The 17,997-nt window shown below is 46.7% G+C and overlaps 1 protein-coding gene across 1 annotated transcript in view; it reads left to right on the plus strand.

Moving 5' to 3' along the window:
* The first annotated feature begins 1,797 nt into the window (after positions 1-1,797).
* TPD52 (tumor protein D52) overlaps positions 1,798-17,997 on the plus strand; it is a 122,887-nt gene continuing 106,687 nt past the window's right edge. The window contains exon 1 of the mRNA XM_061448240.1: positions 1,798-1,905. Within this exon, the coding sequence (XP_061304224.1) occupies positions 1,884-1,905 (22 nt within the window). The 5' untranslated portion in view covers positions 1,798-1,883. The remainder of the gene's footprint in view (positions 1,906-17,997) is intronic.

Genomic DNA, 17,997 nt, shown 5'->3' on the forward strand with positions numbered 1-17,997 from the left:
GGCATTTATTAACTTGGACACTGAGCTCAGCAAAATGTGTGCTGACTGTGCACATTAAGGCCACACCTGCATTGAACAGGGCATTCCTCCGCTGGGTGAGTGGGGAGTGCATCAGCAGTGGTCTGATCCACTCAGGTGGGCTGGTGAGTATCACTGGCAGAGGGTCCTGGACCAGCTCTCCAGGTCATACTCCTCTCCTGGTCTCTAGCTCTTGCTTTTTGGAATGTGCTAGTAAAATATCCCTGTCTGTAACAGAGCAGTGAGATGCTGACAGCTTCACTGCTCTGCAGGTTGGTTCCTCACCAGCACTGCCAGGACTGCTGTTAAAGTAGATGCAAAGTGGGGCAAACTTTAATGCTGTTGATATTCTTCCACTGTGATTACAGATCACGTATCACATAACAGCTGCTCAGTGGGAAAGCTTGAGACTCCAAGTGGAGTACTGTGGGGAAAATTTTTTTTTTTTTTGTTAAAAGAAGCTGATGTACTTTCTGAAATATCTGAGTTTGAGCTTTGAAGCAGGCATAAAACATAACTGAGATATGTGGGATGAGCCTGCGGTGAGAATCATACATTTGAGCAAGTTCATTTCTGTGCTATGCGATGGAACAAGGTATAAACGTGCAGGGATATATTCTACTCGCTGTTTTTATGGCACCATTGTAACAGCCTTCAGCTGCAGCTGTGCAGATCCTAGAATATCAGCACGCATTCCTTTACCCTAGCAGAAGCTCACGTTCCTCAGCTGTCCTGTAGATTTAAAAATACCTGGATTTGCTGCTGCTGCTCTTTGTTATGTAAAGCCAAGCCATCCTGAGTTGGCACCTCCTGACTCTCTATTGTGCTCTGCCTTGTGACCGCAAATGCCGAACAATTTAGCTATTCACACAGCCCATGCCGTGAAGGCCTTGCTGCTCAGTCTGCACAAACATTGATCTTTTCAAACAATTAAATCCATAGATGTCAAGGCCAGGGATTTGAAAAGGGTGGAGGAAAATATCTCTTTGGTAGTTTAATATTCTTGGTGGTCCTGTAAAGCAGCCTGCTGTGCAAAACATGTAATGAAAACCTCTCTTCTCTTAATGTTATTTTAATGGAAAGGGCTCAGATTGCAGCTGGGACGGTGGTGGTTCTCTTTTTCAAGGCTCACTAACACACAATGCACTGGCTTGGCTGGTGCAATGCTAGCGGGCCCTGCAGCGCAATCTCCAAAGTGAAAATAGAATCACAGTTTAATCTCTGTAATGTGGTGTGATTTGTGAGCGTGCGTATGCTTTGCTGACGAGCATAAAATACACCGGAGAACCGCCAGCACGGGCAGCTTCCACAGCGGCACTGCTGGATTTCCTCCCTCGTTGTGCTTCGGCAGCCTCCTCCTGCTCGTTGTGTTAATTACAGGCACAGCCTGTTCACTTTTCTCACGCAGCCAGCGCAGGGTCGCGTTAGAGATTGCACATAGCCGCAGGAGCCGCCCAGGACGCGGAGCTGCAAGGAGCACTGCAGGGACCAGGCGCTGCCCAGCAGCGGCAAATACAGCCGGTGCATCTGGACCGATGGAGAGCCCGCGGCCGGACGCGCCCGGGTCCATCTCTAGCACTGCTAGCACAGGATTGAAGGCGCTGCGTGCACGAAACGCGAAGACCCTCTGGGCTCGCCCCGCCGGTCCAGCAGGTGACCCGGGGCGGCTGGCGGTGGCTGCCGGGACAGCACCCGCCGTGCCCCGGCTGCGGACCGTGACCGGGCCACGCTCACCTGGGCGCGGCGGGGCGCGCCGTTGACTGACGTGAGTGGCCCCGCCCCCTTGAGCCCGGGCGGTGCCTTTGCCGCCCGCCAGCAGCCGGCGGCTGAGCTGAGGGGAGCGGGGACCGGCCTAAGGACTCGTCATGGAGCCCCCGAGGGACCAAGGTAGAACGGGAGGGCGGGGGCTGTCGCAGCGCCTCAGGCGGTCCCGCGCGGTGGGTGGTGGTGCCTGGCGCCGCCGTTGCGCGGGGCGACGGCGGCTTCTCTCGCAGCTGTCGGCACTCTCGGCCGGGAACAGCCTTGCCTTGCCTTGCCCTGCCCTGCCCTGCCAGCGGTGGGCCCGGCTCGGCTCACCTCTCCCCGCCCTACCCTGTGTCCCCCTCCGTGCCCCGCGCCGGGCGGGGAAGTCCCCTCATGAGGAATCTCCCGCGGCGGCAGTGAGGAGATCCTGGCCACGCAGTTCCGCCGGGCCCGGGGCAGCGTGGAAGGGGTCCCCCGGCCTGCCGCGGGCTGCGCCTCCTGCCGCGGGAAATGCGGAACCGAGCGGCGGAGCGGCTGCCTTCACCCCGCCCGCTCCCCGGGCCGCGGCGGTGTATGCCGGCCTTCCCGACCGGGATTGTGGGGAGAGTAAACTTTGTGCTTGCCCCCTGAAGTAGAACAAGTCCGTGTTACAGGTGTGCAACTTGTGATTAACTGGCGCGCTTCGCAGGGTTATTTCCTCTTCCATCTACCCAGCCCGGCGCTGCCCGGCAGCTCCACGTTGGCGGCTGCCCCGCCGCTCCCCAGCGGTGGCAGGGTGGCTCCGCGGCTGCCCAAGGCGGTGGTGCTTCCCTCACCGGGTGCTTGTGGCCTGGGGAAGAGCGTTATGCAGGCTGCCGCGGTTGGAACAGCCTGCCTTAATGGTTTATTTAAAACAGAGGAAAAACCCTTGGGGCTGCTGCCGAAGAGAGTAGTTGGTGCCTTCATGAGGGCTGACCTGATTGCGGGCAGAGCAGGGTTTCTTGCTAGAAAAGCTTCTCCCGCAGAGGTGTATTACATACATCCTACTGATCCGTGTGTCAGTTTGAGTCTTGTGTGGTGTAGTACTGAACTGCACACGAGCTGCTTTCCACCAGCCGAAGTAAGGCAGGCCGGGGTCAATTAGCTGCTTTGTTTGAGCAAGCTGGTAGGGCTGATGGGCCTTTGTGCCCTCGGGCTAGCTCTGTTCAGCGTTTGCCTGCTCAGCATGCCCGGGACGGTGGGAAGTGTTCATTTGTGGCAGCACCAGTGTTGGAGGCACACGAGGTACTGGGACTCTGCAGGGTCATCTCTGCCCGGTGAGCTGGTTCAGGCACCATCCTTCATCTGTCCATGCTCTTGTTTAAGTGTTTTAAGGTTGCTGTAGTACATCTGTGCAATTAGCAATGACTTCTGATTTAACTTGCCTTTTTCTCTATATACAGATTATTTTTGCAAGAGCAGAAGATAATCTGGTGGAGGGGCTTAAACCTCTTCAGGGAGGTTCCTTCAGCCGTTCTGAAATCGTGTCTCTATCTTCAATTTATATACATTAAACCAACCCAAACAAACTCACCCCCCCAAAACAACAATAACAAAAAAGGATACCCTTGCCTCCCCAACCCATATTCTTGGGGACTGACAAGAGGAACCATTCAGCTAGAAAACAGCACAACTGTCAGTTATATCAAGATTTTAATTGCAACTGCAGGAGTGTTAACACAGATTTCAGTATTTGTCAAGGAGTTCTTTCCCTGTGTTTGAGCCTGTTAAAAGGCAAGCACCCTTATTGCAACTGTAGGGTCTCGTACAACTTATAATGGGAGAGTAGAAGACTGCTGTCATTTGAAAAGCTTTAGTGACAATGCTGATGCTTTCTAGAGGCTTGTTTTGCTGGTGAACTCATTTTTGTATGAATACTGCTTTAGATGAAGAAGGTTCATCCAAACTGCACCTCAGAACCACACCTCAGGTGCAGAGGTAGATCAGAACAATGTATCTGGTGTGATGTGACTGCTGTGGATCAAACATGGTGCAACACCTTCTCTACCTTCTTTTTGGAGGTGATTATGCTATTTTCTCTTTTGGGTAAGGTGGAGACCTGCAGGTACAGCAGGAAAATCTAGACTGGCCAATACACTTGTGCTTGTTCAGTCAGTGGCTACTAATACCCTGCTAGTTAGCCTTCAGAGACCCATTTTCCTGGGAAACTGGAGTGCTGGTGTTTGAAATTGTGCTTGATGTTATGGTATTACTCACTAGAGCCACGTACTTGGCTAAAATCCAGGATGCCAGGTCCTGTCTCTGGGGCTGGCTTGAACATCCTGTATTGCCTCCGCTAACCAGAAATTAATTTGTTTAAAAGTGAGTCAGAGGTTGCACTTTTTGTTGTTACCATGACAGCTCTCTTGGCTAGCAAAGTTAGGAGGTGGGAAGAAAATCCACGTTGTAGTTAAGACTGCAGCCAAACTAGTACAAGGCTGATAATCCAGGTGTATAACGTGTTTTAAGTCTTCCCTTTCTCTTGAGCAGTCAGGTATGGCAACAGTCCTTAAATAGTTGTTACTAGCCTGCCACCAGTGAGCAACTGTTCACTTGAAGTGTCATTGTTTACAGCAAGCGATGTTTGGCCTGGCTCTGTGCCTCTACATGGTGCTTGGTGCATTCCAGCTGCTCTGGGAAGCCTGGTCGGAAGTTCTTGGGGTCTCTTGCTTTGTGGTTACAAGCACCAAAGCAGTAGGGTTGGCTCAAGCCAAATGCATATAATAAATATTTTCCCGAGATGAAGAGTGTGTCCCTGTCCCCCCACCCCAAAAGAGACCCAAAGAAATCCTGTACCTTGTTTTGCTTGCAAAAAGAGTCTGTGTGTCTTGGCACTGTTAGTGCTGGTGCAGTTCACTATTGGGAAAACAAGAATGAAGCTGCCTCAACAGTAGAAACAATGTGCTGGTGTCCTGTGAATGAGGGGACTGCTGCTTAGTCTCATGGACATGTGTAGCACAGCGCAAACAGTTCCCTGGTAAATACTGCACCTCTCATGTTGTGTTTAGGAAGCTCCTCTTACTGTTCAGCAGCAATTCACTTACGTAACGTGGTGTCTTTCAACGTCTTTTGGATTTGTGAGACTTGGGAGTCCCAAACCACTGAACATGATTCCTTGAGACAGTAGATAAGCCTTTCTTTTCCTTGACGCCTTGACTTGCGTTTCTGGGCCTGACAAAATGGACCTTAGTGTTCCTTTTGTTCAGAAAGGTCTTGTTGCTGGCAGCAGGACAAGATTTCTCCCACTGTCCTAATGGACGAAGCTCCACCTTTCTCTGCTGCTTTATTTGCTTTCTTTATCACTGGGTACTTGCAGTACTGTAGGTGAGAAACTTTTTATTTTCTTAACATGCAATTGTGAAATCAGAGACTTGTAAGTAAACATGAGTGGACAGCTGGTGTTGGAGCTGCAAAGGAAGAATGGTTTCACTGAGCTGACTGTCTGCAGCAGCAAGTTGAAGATGAAAGAGGAAAAAATAGCAAACCAGTTCTATCAGTAGGTCCCTTGAGCAATAGCAAGTCTGCCCCTGTCTTGCATGAAAAACTTGGGGAGGGGGTGTGGCAGTCACGTTTTTGTGACCCAGGCTGAGGGTCCTGGCTTGACAGACTGGTGTTACGTGTGTTATTTAGTGCTATTGCTGTCCTTCCTGTCAGCTGGTGCAGGAATGAGGTGCTGACATGCAGGGGATGGGTGAGCTGTGTTGGGGGCATGCTGGAGCAGCTGATGCACAAGCAGCTGCCCGTGCATCAGCGTGGGGTGGGAGGCTGGAGCAGTTTCAGCTGTTCCTGCTGTCTCCAGAACTTGGGCATTGAGGGGTGACTTGAACTCTTCATTCATGCTTGCACCCACCTCAGGAGGAGGTGGAAGGGGGAGCCTGCACTGCTCTTCAGCAGTGGAAAGAATCTGCTGCTTGTGGATATTCTGTCCCTGTTTCCTATAACCAGCACTGTTGCCTGCAGTCATGACTTCAAGTGCTTCACCCAGCCAGACTAAAGCCTGCTCTCTGACCTTTTGTGATAGGTAGAGCTTGATTAAGGATCTGCTTCCTTTGATCCTCCAGCTGAGGTCAAGCTGTAACTGCTGGAGGCTTTTAAAATCCCAGTGACATGAAATTGATACAAATCCTGTTCCAGTTTCCCACACTTCGAAGCCGTGTGAAACAGCCCATGGACTTCCCCTTTTCCCACTGCAAATGCCCACCTAAGCACTGGGAGACCTTGGAGGCTATGTCTGGGCTTGCTGGCTCAAAACAAAGTGTTGTGCCTTGGCTCCAGTTTAAGAACTGCACTGTTGCAGGCTGGGCAGGCAACTGGCTCTGCTTGATCTGGCTGCTTTGTGGGGAAAGTGGGAACAGCTGATTTCTATGGCTGAGGTTGGCTGCCATATGTTAACACCTTTCCTAAAGCTGGTCTGGGCACAGGTGCTATTGAGCTGCTTTCAGCTGCATGTGGAAACTTCTGAGTACGGCCCCTTCCATCTGCAGGGGCTCGCAGTAACCATGTGCTGCCCTAGTCTTCCTTGGAAATTCTATTTGTATTAATTTTCTTGCTCCTGTCTGTCTTGTATGTGCATCTTCTTTTCCTTATCTTCTACAGCTGCTAAATACAGTAGCTCTTAACTAACAGCCTCTGCTTCATGAGCCAGATCTCAGCATAGTCCTGGGGGAAACTGGGTGTCAAGGGAAGTGGGCTTCTGATGCTTTCTGCCATGCACTGGGTGAGTGCACCCTGAAACCTTTGGCTGTCCCAAGTGTTGTGAAGGCTGGGGTGCTGGGTAGGCTTTTCCTCTTCCTTCACAAGCATTTGCTCCTTTAACAGGAACAGGTCCCCTTTAGGGGGAGGGATCCTGTCAGCCAATACAGAGAAGCCTTGTATGAAGTTAAGGGATGAGATTCACCACCTGAAATTAGTGAGTTGTTTGTGGACTGTGGATTGCAGATTGCCGAGGGTGGTAGACATGGCTGCAGGTGAAGGATATTGGCTGTCTCTTTCAAAAAATGTTTCCATGACAGCAGATGCACTGCAGGGAGTCATCTTGAAAGCCAGTGTTTTCTTGACCAGCTTTCAAAACATAAATAAAACCCCAAACAACTTCATTCTTAGTTTAATAGGAAAGAACAACAGTGTTGATTGTTTCAGCCTGTGCAGCCAACATCTGATGGATGTGGGATTTTTCATCTTTTTAAGAGAAGCTCACATCCAGGTAGAATCATGATGATGATGACCCTGCTGTTGCCTCTCTGTGATATGGGTGCTTCTGATTTGAGATTGGCTATATGGAGCAAAGGAGGTGTTTGCCATAGTGCTTTTAATACCCTGCAGCGAGTAAACAGAAAAATGTCAAACAAAGGGTGACTGAAAGGGAAAACAAGCATTAAGTGAGATTAAGCACTAAATTGAAATGCTCTTGTTCAGCCAGAACTGTCAGTCTGTCAGCTTCAATTTAAGACTCTGGAGGGATAGCTTTCTCTCCTGTTAAAGGTAGCAAGCATCTTCAGAATCCCTCATATTTTGGTGTGTCTTATTGAGACTGGGAGCCTTGAGACAAACCCCTCATACTGGAGGACAGGCTTTCAACAACAAGCCTTCTTTTGGAAAAGGGCAGCAGTAGCAGACCAGCTCTCCATAACTTTCTGATCTGGTTCTCCTGAAGGTTCAGTGTCACTCCTGCTCTTTCCTCTTGCTACTCTTCCTCCTTCCTTTCTTCCCCTGGTTAAGGGAGCTGAAAGAATATGTAGCTGTGTGTTGGCTTTGGTGTTTTGGCAGAGTGGTATCATGAACCGACGATAAAGTGGTTGCCCCATTAAGAAAACACCTCTGGTAGAGGTGTAGACAGCTCTATGGGTTTTAATTCTATTGGAGCTACAAGTGGTGTCAGTTGCCTGCTGGAGTCTGCAGCCACTTGCCCAGGGGGGTCTGGGGACACAGCAGGGAGTTCACTGGCTGCCAGCAGATGCTGGTGTGTGGAAAAACAGTCGTGCTGTTACTCGCTCCTAACAGAAAGGGTGGATTGATGCTATCTAGCGAGAAACCAGTGCTGCTGTTGAGGTCTGAATGCTGTCACTGACAGAAGCACCTTTCCTGTTTCACAAGTTGACTTCTCCGTTGCAGAGTGTGAGAGTAGAGCAGTAAGTGTCTTTGGATGCTCTGACAGTGGTCCAGCAAATGTACACACTGCCTTGGTTGAGCCTGGGAGAGGTGGTCAGCAGTTCCTGCAAAACTGAGGTCTGTAGGAACATGCTGTGCTACACATGTTCAGAGTGACAGGTTTTGAACTGCCCTCTCTTGCTTGTAGCCTAACAGCAGCACAATAAATGTGTCCTGTGCTTAAAAACTTCATAGGCAGACAGGAAGCGTGCTTTGTGTGTGTGTATCTATCTATATATCTAAAAGCAAAAAACATATAGTTGTTTCAATTGAAATTTTAATGATTTAATTCAAGAATGAGTATTAATTTAGATCTTACTACAGAAAAAGACTATGCAGATGAAGTCTTAGTGCATACAACATTACCTTTATTATTACTTACTTTGTACACCTCTTCCTGGTGTTATATTCATCCTTCCCCTGGCTTCTGAAACTGGTAGTGTCATCTGGGTGGTGGCAAGGATATTATAGCACGTTGTCAGCATTGTAACTCCTTTGCTGGAGTAATAGGATATTGATGGCTGCTTCTTCCTCACTGTAGTATCCACTGGGGTCCTTCTGTCATATTTGTTTTTTACATGTTTGCTCTTTCTTTCATTGCTCTGCAAGCTCTGTGTTATGTCCAAATCTGTTCTATAAATAATGTATGTTAGATATTATTTCTTTGCTCTGTTTGTTACCTTTAAAATAGTTTTGTCCAGCTGCAGATCTCTTTTGGTGATTGATGACTTTCCTACAGCTATGGGGTCTCCAATGTCAACCCTGTGCCCTATTGCTTACCATACCACGTCTGTACTGTCACATCCCATCTCTGCTTTCTGAGGTACACCAAATTAAGCTGCAGGCTAATCAAGAAGAGTTTAGACAGAGCAAGCCTGACAACCCTCTAGTCCCGAGGACTTGCAGACTTCGTTTAAAGCTTATGGCCTGTTTCTAGCAGTGGCAGTATGGTGTTGTGGGGTAACAAAGAGGCTGGTGAGCAGCTGCAGCTTGCTGGGGGTGGTGGGAGAGGCCAGCAGAGGCAGAAAAGCAGAGTTTTTTTCCTGTTTTGCTTTCTTCTCTGTAGCAGCTAGGGGAGAGTGGAGTTTCATCAGAGCCCCCTGAGCCAGACTGAAAGATGTGCCAAGGGAGGTGACCTGGGTTGGAGTTGCTGTTTTCAGTCAGATGCTTCTCCTGTGCTTCGCTAGGATCAGAACCCATGCTTGACAGCGATCTTGGGTTATAAGGAAAGACATCAAAAATGTTGAAAAAGAAGCTTTGTAAGTAATGCTTCTCAGCTGCTCTTCAGCATGGCAAACAGCCTGCTTCAGCTGTCAGCACTGGGGATGTTGCTCATGTCTGTTTTGCTTTGTTTACTTGTTTCTAAAGTAAACTGCTAGCAGAAGTCCTGTGATAAGCAAAAAGCGATCCAACTTGTCCCTCTCTTCAGCTGTTCTTGGCTTAAACAGTATCACATTATGGCATTAGAAACTCTTGATTAACTTTATCAGGATGGCTGAATTTAAAAGAAACCCCTCTGATGATGCTTCTGGAGTCACTGCTGTCTGATGTCCCAGTCCAGATGCTGGGAATACTCTGCTGGGAATCTGCAGCACCTGGAAGGGAGGGCTGTCTTTGAAGAAGGCCATTTATCTAAATTTGGATCTTCTGGTTCTCTGTAGTCTCTGCAGTGTAGTTTGAGTCCTGATTATGTCCCCTGCTTTTTCTCACAAAGGCTCCCAGGACTGGAGCTATACAGGGACTTTCCTGTAAGTGTCTTTAAATAAACTGTCCTGAAAGTAGGAACCAGTACTTCCAACCCAAAAGAAAGGTCGGGGGTATTAAATGAGCACAGCTCACGCTGGCTGAAGTGTGTCTTGCTCACTAGTTGCTGTATTGCTCTGTAGAAGACACATCCCTTCAGCACAGCTCCCAAGTGTTTTGCCTACATCTGAGGAGTCTCAAAGGGCAGACTGAAGGCAGAGCAGAAATGCCCAGATCTACCGCTGTTTATAACTAAGCTGTTGACTCTTCTCTTTGATTGCTGTTTGCAAAGCTTAGCTTTGTGCCTGAACATAGACAGGCTTCAGTCCGTGTGAGTGGATTGCAGGCTGCTGCATGCTGTTTTCCATGGCACCACTCAAATCTGTTCTAGGCAGCCCCTGAAGAAGCCTGCTAGGCAGCCCTTGAAGAAGCCTGCTGAGCAGCCGATGGGCCTTCAGGGATGAGGAGCACCAGTCTAGTGAACCAGCTGGGGAAGGAGGCAGGTTTCAGTATTGACTTTCCTGTTGTCAGATGTGCCTGTCTTGGCAGAAGGAAAATGGGCCATATTACTGCAGTGTGCTTTGCTTGGAGGCATGAGCTCTTGAAAGCACCATTCATGCTGTGTTTCATCCCCTTCACAAGGCACTTGCACTGTTATGCTCCAGAAATTTTTTGGAGATGATTTGAGCTTGAGTAAAAGGATGGACCTGCAGTGAGTTTTTCTTCTCCCAGAATCACTCTGGTGCCTGCCTGGCGGGTATTTGTTTTAGCTTCTTGTCATCTGGGTTGTGACAGCCCTTTATGTCACCTGCCTAGGAAGACTCTTTGGGTGCCATGCAGCTACAGCACTCCAGCTATAGGTAGTGTGTGAGCCCTTGAACAAGGGATGTGTCTGCCCACTGTAATTAGAGCATTACCATGTGGGCTATCACCACCTCTGGAATCACGTGAAGGGCCAGGGAGCAGAAGTTACTGCAGTGGGGATCCCAAAGCCATGACTGTCTGGACATCTGAAGAAGGCTGGGTGTTGTGTCTGAAATGAGCAAGCTGGGGTTGTGCTGCTCCTTGCCAAGTGGTTGCCCATTCCTGATCTTACAGAGCAAGACTGAACACAGTGTGGGTCCTGCTCCCTACTTCTCCCAGGTGTCAGGCCATGTTTTGACCCTTGCATGCTATCCTCCCTACCAGTTCTTGTTCCATCCTGATGCTCTGGCAGGGCTGCAGGTCAGTCTAAGTAATGGTCCTTTCTGGGTTCACTGCCTTGCTAAAAGGTGCTAGCACTATTCAGTCTAGCAGAACCAGTGTGGATAGTTAGTAGTAAACTTCTTTGGAAAAGTAATATGCAGTGGCTAAATGTTAATCTTTAAATAGTCAGTGAACTGTATTTTTTTTTTTTTTTTTTTTAGGAATCTCTGAGTATTCTGTTAGGGGCAGTATTCAGTTTTGGACTGCATTGTATCCAGCAGTTAATTTGTTCAGAGAAATGTGTCTACCACAAGTGCATCCTTTATTACTCAGTTTCAGCAACCACCAGTGCTGCTGTTCAGTACAAACTTGTTCAGTTGTGTTTCCCATCAACGGAAAAACAGAAGATCACCGGGCATGTGGCATCTGCCAGAGACACTGCATAGGCTGCAGGACCCTGCTGCTGTGTGCAGGGCCACACAACTGCTTGCTGGCTGGTCAGACAGTACAGAGCACTGCTGTAAAGAAGCATTTCTTGGCTTTGCTGGCGTGTGTATGGGGGTACTTGTTCAGTGTGTTTCCCCATGAATCATGGTTGTGAAGATTTGGTTTTAGCAGTCCAGCAGTCCTGCAGGGAAGGTAATTGTTGCTCTTAGAGTATAGCTGGAATGGTAGGTGAGCCTTTTCCCTAATGCACCTGCCTGGGTACATTGATTAAAACATCAGCTTCTGAGTTGTAAGTTGTGCACACTGTTAAGTGTGGAATTTGTTCTGGAAAATTGTTGTGGGTCAGGGTAACCCCCAGTATCAGGACAGGCTGGGGGGATGAATGGATTGAGAGCAGCCCTGCAGAGAAGGACTTGGGGTAGTGGTGGATGAAAAGCTGGACATGAGCTGGCAGCGTGTGCTTGCAGTTCAGAAAGCCAGCCATATTGTGCAAGTGTGACCAGAAGGGAGAAGGAGGTGATCCTGCCCCTCTACTCTGCTCTGGTGAGACCCCACCTGCAGTCCTACATCCAGCTCTTGAGCTCTCAGTACAGCATGGATCTGTTGGAAAGGGTCCAGAGGAGGCCACAGAAATGCTCAGAGGGCTGGAGCACCTCTCCCCTGAGGAAAGGCTGAGTGTTGGGCTTGTTCAGCCTGGAGAAGAGCAGGCTCTTGGGAGATCTTATTGCAGCCTTCCAATACTTAAAGGGGGCTTATAAGAAAGATGGGGAGAGACTCTTTAGTGGGGCCTGTTGTGACAGGACTGGGGGTGATGGTTTTAAACTGAATGAGGGTAGATTGAGACCGGATACAAGGAAGACAATTTTTACAATGAGGGTGGTAAGGCACTGGAACAGGTTGGCCAGAGAGGTGACAGATGCCCTGTCTCTGGAAACATCTCTGCTCATTGCAGGGGAATGGGCTAGATGACCTTTAGAGGTCCCTTGCAACCCAAACTGTTCTATGATAAATCACAGATACTGTCTGAATCTACAACTGGGGAACTTTCAACCCTTAAAGAGTATTTGGGGTGTCCTGGTTTGATGCCTTTCTGTGTGTATTGCAGGTGAACATGAGTGCTGTGGTTGACAGGAGCAGGGGTGAGCAGGGAGAATTTGTTCCTGCACATTTCTGAACAGTAGCATGTGAAGACAGTTGGAATTAATGCTCTGAAGCTGAATGGTTTTGGTTGGCTTATGTGCCTGTCACTGAGAAGGGTTTTTGGCGTGGTGGGTTTTTGGAGATAGTATGAGAAGGAAGGCAACTCAAGTGTCAGCAGCATCTGCAGATCAACCTGTTAAGTGCTTCCAGCAGTAGCAAGGGAGTGTTTTTTCAGGAAATGTAAAGGGGAGAGCTTTACTGGGATAAATTCACAGTTATTTTTAACTCTGTTTTAGCACATTGGTTCATGAAGTCTTTAATATGCTTTTGTTTCTTATTTACAATTCAAGAGCAAACTTCACCTTAGTGAATGACAGAAACATACTTCTATCCCCAATGAAAAGTACCTTCCTATACAAAAAGCATCTTTCGAGAAAGTAAAAATACAGAATGGGAAGTCAAAGGAAGACCCCTGTGAATTGCCAGGAGGAGCTGAGAAGACTTTTTAAGCTCTTTGAGGGGGAGAGCTGCTAAGTTGAGGACAAAGCAAGTATCAAGTGAAATAACTAGACTTCTGTACTCTGCCTGTTCCAAGGCAGTATCACTTGAGAGGTCCTGTTTCCCCTTCATGCAAGGTGGTGGCAGCAGCATGTCTGAGGGCTGTGATGGCTTCTTAATAACAGCGCCATACAGCTCCCTAGCTGAAGTGTGCACTTGGGGATTGACAGCAGTATGCAAGTCAATGCTTGGACTGCCCCTTCTTCAATATCCTGATCAAGTTGCTATCTGGCAAAGCAGCATGAAGAATGGTGAATTGCATTATTCATACCTATTTAAGCTCTGAATTATTCTGAGCAGTTTTTGTGCTGATGACTGAGCTGTGATGTGCCAAACCTGATGTAACAGTAATTTGCTGGGTATCAACTAGACCAGTCCTTGAGCATAAAGTCTGAAAAGTTTACCAGGCTAATCCATTAAAAAGAACTGATCCATTGAACTCAGAGTGGAGTATGATCAGTACTTAGGGTGGCTGCAGATATATGTATTTTTGGTTGTCTGATGTTTATAGTTGTGAAATGGGGTGTGTGCTGGGTTACCTTGTGCAATAGGCAACATTGCTAAACTTAGACTTCACTTAGTAATGCAAGGCTTTATTCTTAGGGTTTGCAGTGATGTTCAGTTCCAGGTCAAACACTGTAAGAAGGCAACTTGTAGAAACACTGAATGCGGTTCTGGGCCAGCTGTTCACTAAAAGCAGTGGACGTGTGGTTTCTTAAAAAAAATAACCAACAACAAAACTCAACCAAAACCACATAAACCCAACAAAAACCCTTTTCCTTCTTCCCCCCAACTTATAGAGCTGAATCTTGGTTTCCTTCGAGATACGCTGCACTTCTTCCCTCCCCCTGTAGTTTCCATCATGTCAGATGTACTAGAATCAGACAAACTGTCTGCCTGAGTTTGTGTTCATCTAGGTATGTCTTTCCAGGTTTGTCCACTCTCATACTTCAGTACAATAAATGGTTTAACGTGCTCTGCTTACTTTGCTGTACAGTAGAAGTGAGGAGCCTGGAGATAGTTTACCCAAGCATGTTGATGTTTAGGAAAACTTACCTTCATGTGGAATTGACTGGGACACAACTACATCATGCTTAAATACAGGAATACTGTTTGGAAATCTTGAGAGATTAATACTTTTATGGTAGGTTGCAAAAAAAAACAAATACAGATTGCTTGTAATGTCACCCAGAGGTGAAAAGTGATCTCTCATGTCCAAAGTCTGATCTGATGGAAGAGGGTATGTTCAGGTTCTTCTGAGACCTGGAAATCAGTAAAAGCTTTATCTCTTTTGGGGGGAATCATCTCTGAACAAACTTTCATGACCCTTTTTTTCCTATGCTTCTGGAATGATTAGTGTTTTATGACTGTCTGTTGATTTGCGTGACAGCAGTATCTCTCCAGGCTAACAGTTTCATTTAATTTTCTGTTCTAGTCTGACTTGGGAGTAGGAGCAAGTGTCTCTTAACAGGATTTACTCAGCTCAAGCAGCATTAAAAGTTAGTCAAGGACATATCAATCAGATAAAATCTGGGAGTATTTATTAATATAATGAGAACTTCAGCGGTCATAATACTTTAAAGGTAGATGCATTATCTGCATTATGTAAGGGAAAAATAAACCCATCAGTGCAGTTGGTTTATTAGTGAATTGCTCTTGTTCATTGTGTGGGTGGTTGCAGGATTCTCCCTCTTATCTCTCAAATGAAACTAAAAGCAGTGCAGAAGTATTCAAGCCCTGTATCTTGAGTTTAACCAGTTTGCAGCCCTGGCAGAATGTGATTCAAGGTCCTTTGCTAGTGACAGCCATTGCTCCAAATCTGTCTGGAAGCACTGCAGGAATTGGTGCTGCACAGCTGCGTATGCTCTGTAGGGGCAAGTAGCAGCCAAACTCCATCTGGAATAGAACACTTCAAGCACTACATGGTTGGGTGGGTGTGAAATACGAACACACTCCTCTAAACAAGATAACAAGGTTTTATTGAGGGACAAAGTCAATAAAACAAAAGCAACAGCACTGGGCGCGTGACCGTAGCCAGAGGCGCGAGTGATTAGTATTTGTTACAGGTTTATATACTTTCACTATTACATTAGTTACATTCATATTCATAATTCCCACATATAGGCGGGGGATATTCTAACTAGCTTCAAGAAATTATTATCATAAGTCTCCTCCTCTTGGCGTCTGCACAGTGCTCTGCGGTGATTGTGGGCAGGGGTCTTGAGGATGAAGTAAACAGTCTTCCTCTTGTGAGTAGGGGTCTTCAAGATGAAGTAAGCAGTCTTCATCACAGTGCACTTTTCACCTTTGGCAGAGTTCGACACCCCAGTAATCACACAACCAGCTATATCTGTAATTATTCTGATCACTAGCAAAGATTTAAAACAGTGTGGCCTTCCTGGAAAATTTATTGCAGGATGGGCAGACAAGGAGTATCTCAAGCTAGCAGATGTTTGGGAGGCTCTGTCTCTAAACTAACTGATAAGTAGGATGGTGTGAAATAACTCATTCATGTTTAGTGGGGCCACTAAATCCTGTTATCTCACCACAGACTTACAACACAAACATTGTTCTTTAAAACTAAAGATACTTTAGAAGACTGGTGTGAAACAACTAATTCATGTTTAGTGGGGCCACTACATTCCACAGACTTACAACATAAACATTGTTCTCTTTCTACAACCTAAGTTAAGCTAAAAAAGTACTTTAACTCTATGTTTTTCCAGGCGCTAGCTTACCTTACATCAAGCCCCCCCTCTTTGTTTTACCTTTACAAATTCTTTTGCTATGTGACTCTGTTTTGATCAAGAAATCTGAACCTTTTTAACTTGTTGTCTAGTCTTGTGTCTTTAGCGAGTTTTGTTTCTGTTATTGTAAACTCGTACAGTTATATCCACATAACCACACCTATGATTTGCGAAAGCCAATACATTTATGTGTTTATCACAGTGGGTGACTGATAAAATGCTGGACTGTGGAGGAATAGGAAAGGTATCTTGTTTGATGTTGCAGAGAAAACAATACAGCTTACTCTGGGTTAGTGAACTGCTGACAGTACATCATACTAGCAATCTGTTGGTGTGCCATTAGCACTCCTATGTTAGGTCTTATTTTCCTAAGCTTAGATGGGCTCACCAAAATTCTGTAGTGGGTGAGAAACGTAAATGAACAATGTGGGCTCGTCTTTGCTACTGGCTCCTCTGCTTGGATAAGCTACGTAACTGACTCAAGGTCTTTTGCTGGCTTTTAAGTGCCTCATGGACAGGCTGGTTCTCTGGAGGGTGTGTGGCAGAAAACGTTGCTAGTCTAAAGGTGTGATTTGACCAGTTGGGGAAAGGGGATCAGGAGCATGTTCTTATGATACAGGAGATTCCTGGGTCACATATGATTGCAGGTTTGTTGTACCAGTGCAGTACTTCTGCTGGCTAGGCAGGGTTTTGAAGTTTCATGGACATTTCATATGATGTTTTCAGGTAAGCCAAAGCAAAAATGTTAATAGGATTTCCATGCAGCTTGCCACTTGCAGTTGCTTGTGTGGAGAAACCACCCTTTGTGTTATACAGTTACACTTGTTTGACAGCACCAGTCTAAACCTTAAAGGTCAGTCAAGGCCTGAGAAGGAAAGAGAGTATCAACCTGGTGGTTGCCATCATGTTGAATTATTAAGCACTTATCTTTTGTCACTGATAATTGAGTAAGTAACCAGACTGCAGCAGGGGTGCAGCTTAACCATACATCCACTAGCTTATGTGTGGAAATTCAGGCTAAAAAATGTACGTTTTCACAGCTCTGCAGTTTCCAAGAACATGATGTGACTGCAAGGATCTGTGAGACTTGAGAAATTAGAAATGTTTGTGGGACGTTTCAGAAGGAGGGACCACTTAAAAGTAACTGTGTCCTAGGAACTTGTGCATAGTTCCCTATTTGATAAGAGTGTGTATAACAAGGGTAAGATTCAGCTGTAAGTTTTCAAATTAATTTCCACATTTTAGTGTGCATTTATCAGAGGGATGTAATTCTCTCCCAAGTTGCAGTAAGTTCAAGGGTTTGAAGATGAAAAGACTAAGTTAGAAGCCTGAGCTCTTGTTCATGTAGCTTACTTGAAATGCCCCCAGGCTAGCATCAAGTACCTTCAATTGACTTCTGATACATTGTTTGGATCTGTTTTAAGCCAGCTGATGCTGTGACCCTGGAGGAGGGCAGGGAAGCTCAATGAGGGGATTAAACAGAAAAAACCCTAGTAAGGCATCCAAACAATCTGGTAAAAGGTTGATTGCCAAGCTTCTGTGTAAAGGCTGCCACTGAGCAGTGTGGGTATGTGTAACAATGGAAGTCAAAGTGGTGCTTCTGTTAAGTCCCATCAAATCTGCAGTGAGGTGGCCAGAGCTGAAGCTGTCTGAACACTGCCTGCATTTGGAAAATTGGGTGGGATTTTAGGAGAGCGCAGCCAGCTAGCTGTTTCTTCCCCTAGTGCTAGGGGTGTTTGGAGTTGAATTATGTCAACAGGAGAAGGCTGTTTTGACAAAATGGAGCTTTCCATACTTTGTTGTCTTCTGATGGTAAAATTAACCATGCTTCTGATAATTCCCTTCCGGTTGGTGCTGTGTGCATCCTTTTTGGGAGCCCACCTGCAGATTACTGTACTCTGACTATTTCTGGGCAACTTGTGCAACATTGCTAAGAATTACTAAGTCCCAAGCACAGAAGACACTCTCACAGTGCTTTTGAAAGGGAAGCTAACGTCTGTAGTGGGACTGATATGTGTTTGGAAGTGCTTGTGCCAGCTTTTGTCTGGATTTAGGAGCTTTGCTAGGAGAACCCAAGAGTAAGCACTAGGGAGAGTTGCTGGAGGACTAAAGGAAGCTGTACTGGAGTGGGTAAAGAATAAATTGAGGAGTCTGAGAAGGGAAGTCAAAGACTTCAGTCTAGTTTTCTTGGGCTCTATTTAATCAATTGATTACAGGGTAAGAGGAGGAGAGCCTTCTGCTATAAGGTAGC

Source organism: Pezoporus flaviventris, unplaced genomic scaffold (genome assembly GCF_033815535.1).
Source record: "Pezoporus flaviventris isolate CSIRO_AGI_PZ_B2104156 unplaced genomic scaffold, CSIRO_AGI_Pfla_v1 ptg000007l, whole genome shotgun sequence".
Taxonomy (NCBI): domain Eukaryota; kingdom Metazoa; phylum Chordata; class Aves; order Psittaciformes; family Psittacidae; genus Pezoporus; species Pezoporus flaviventris.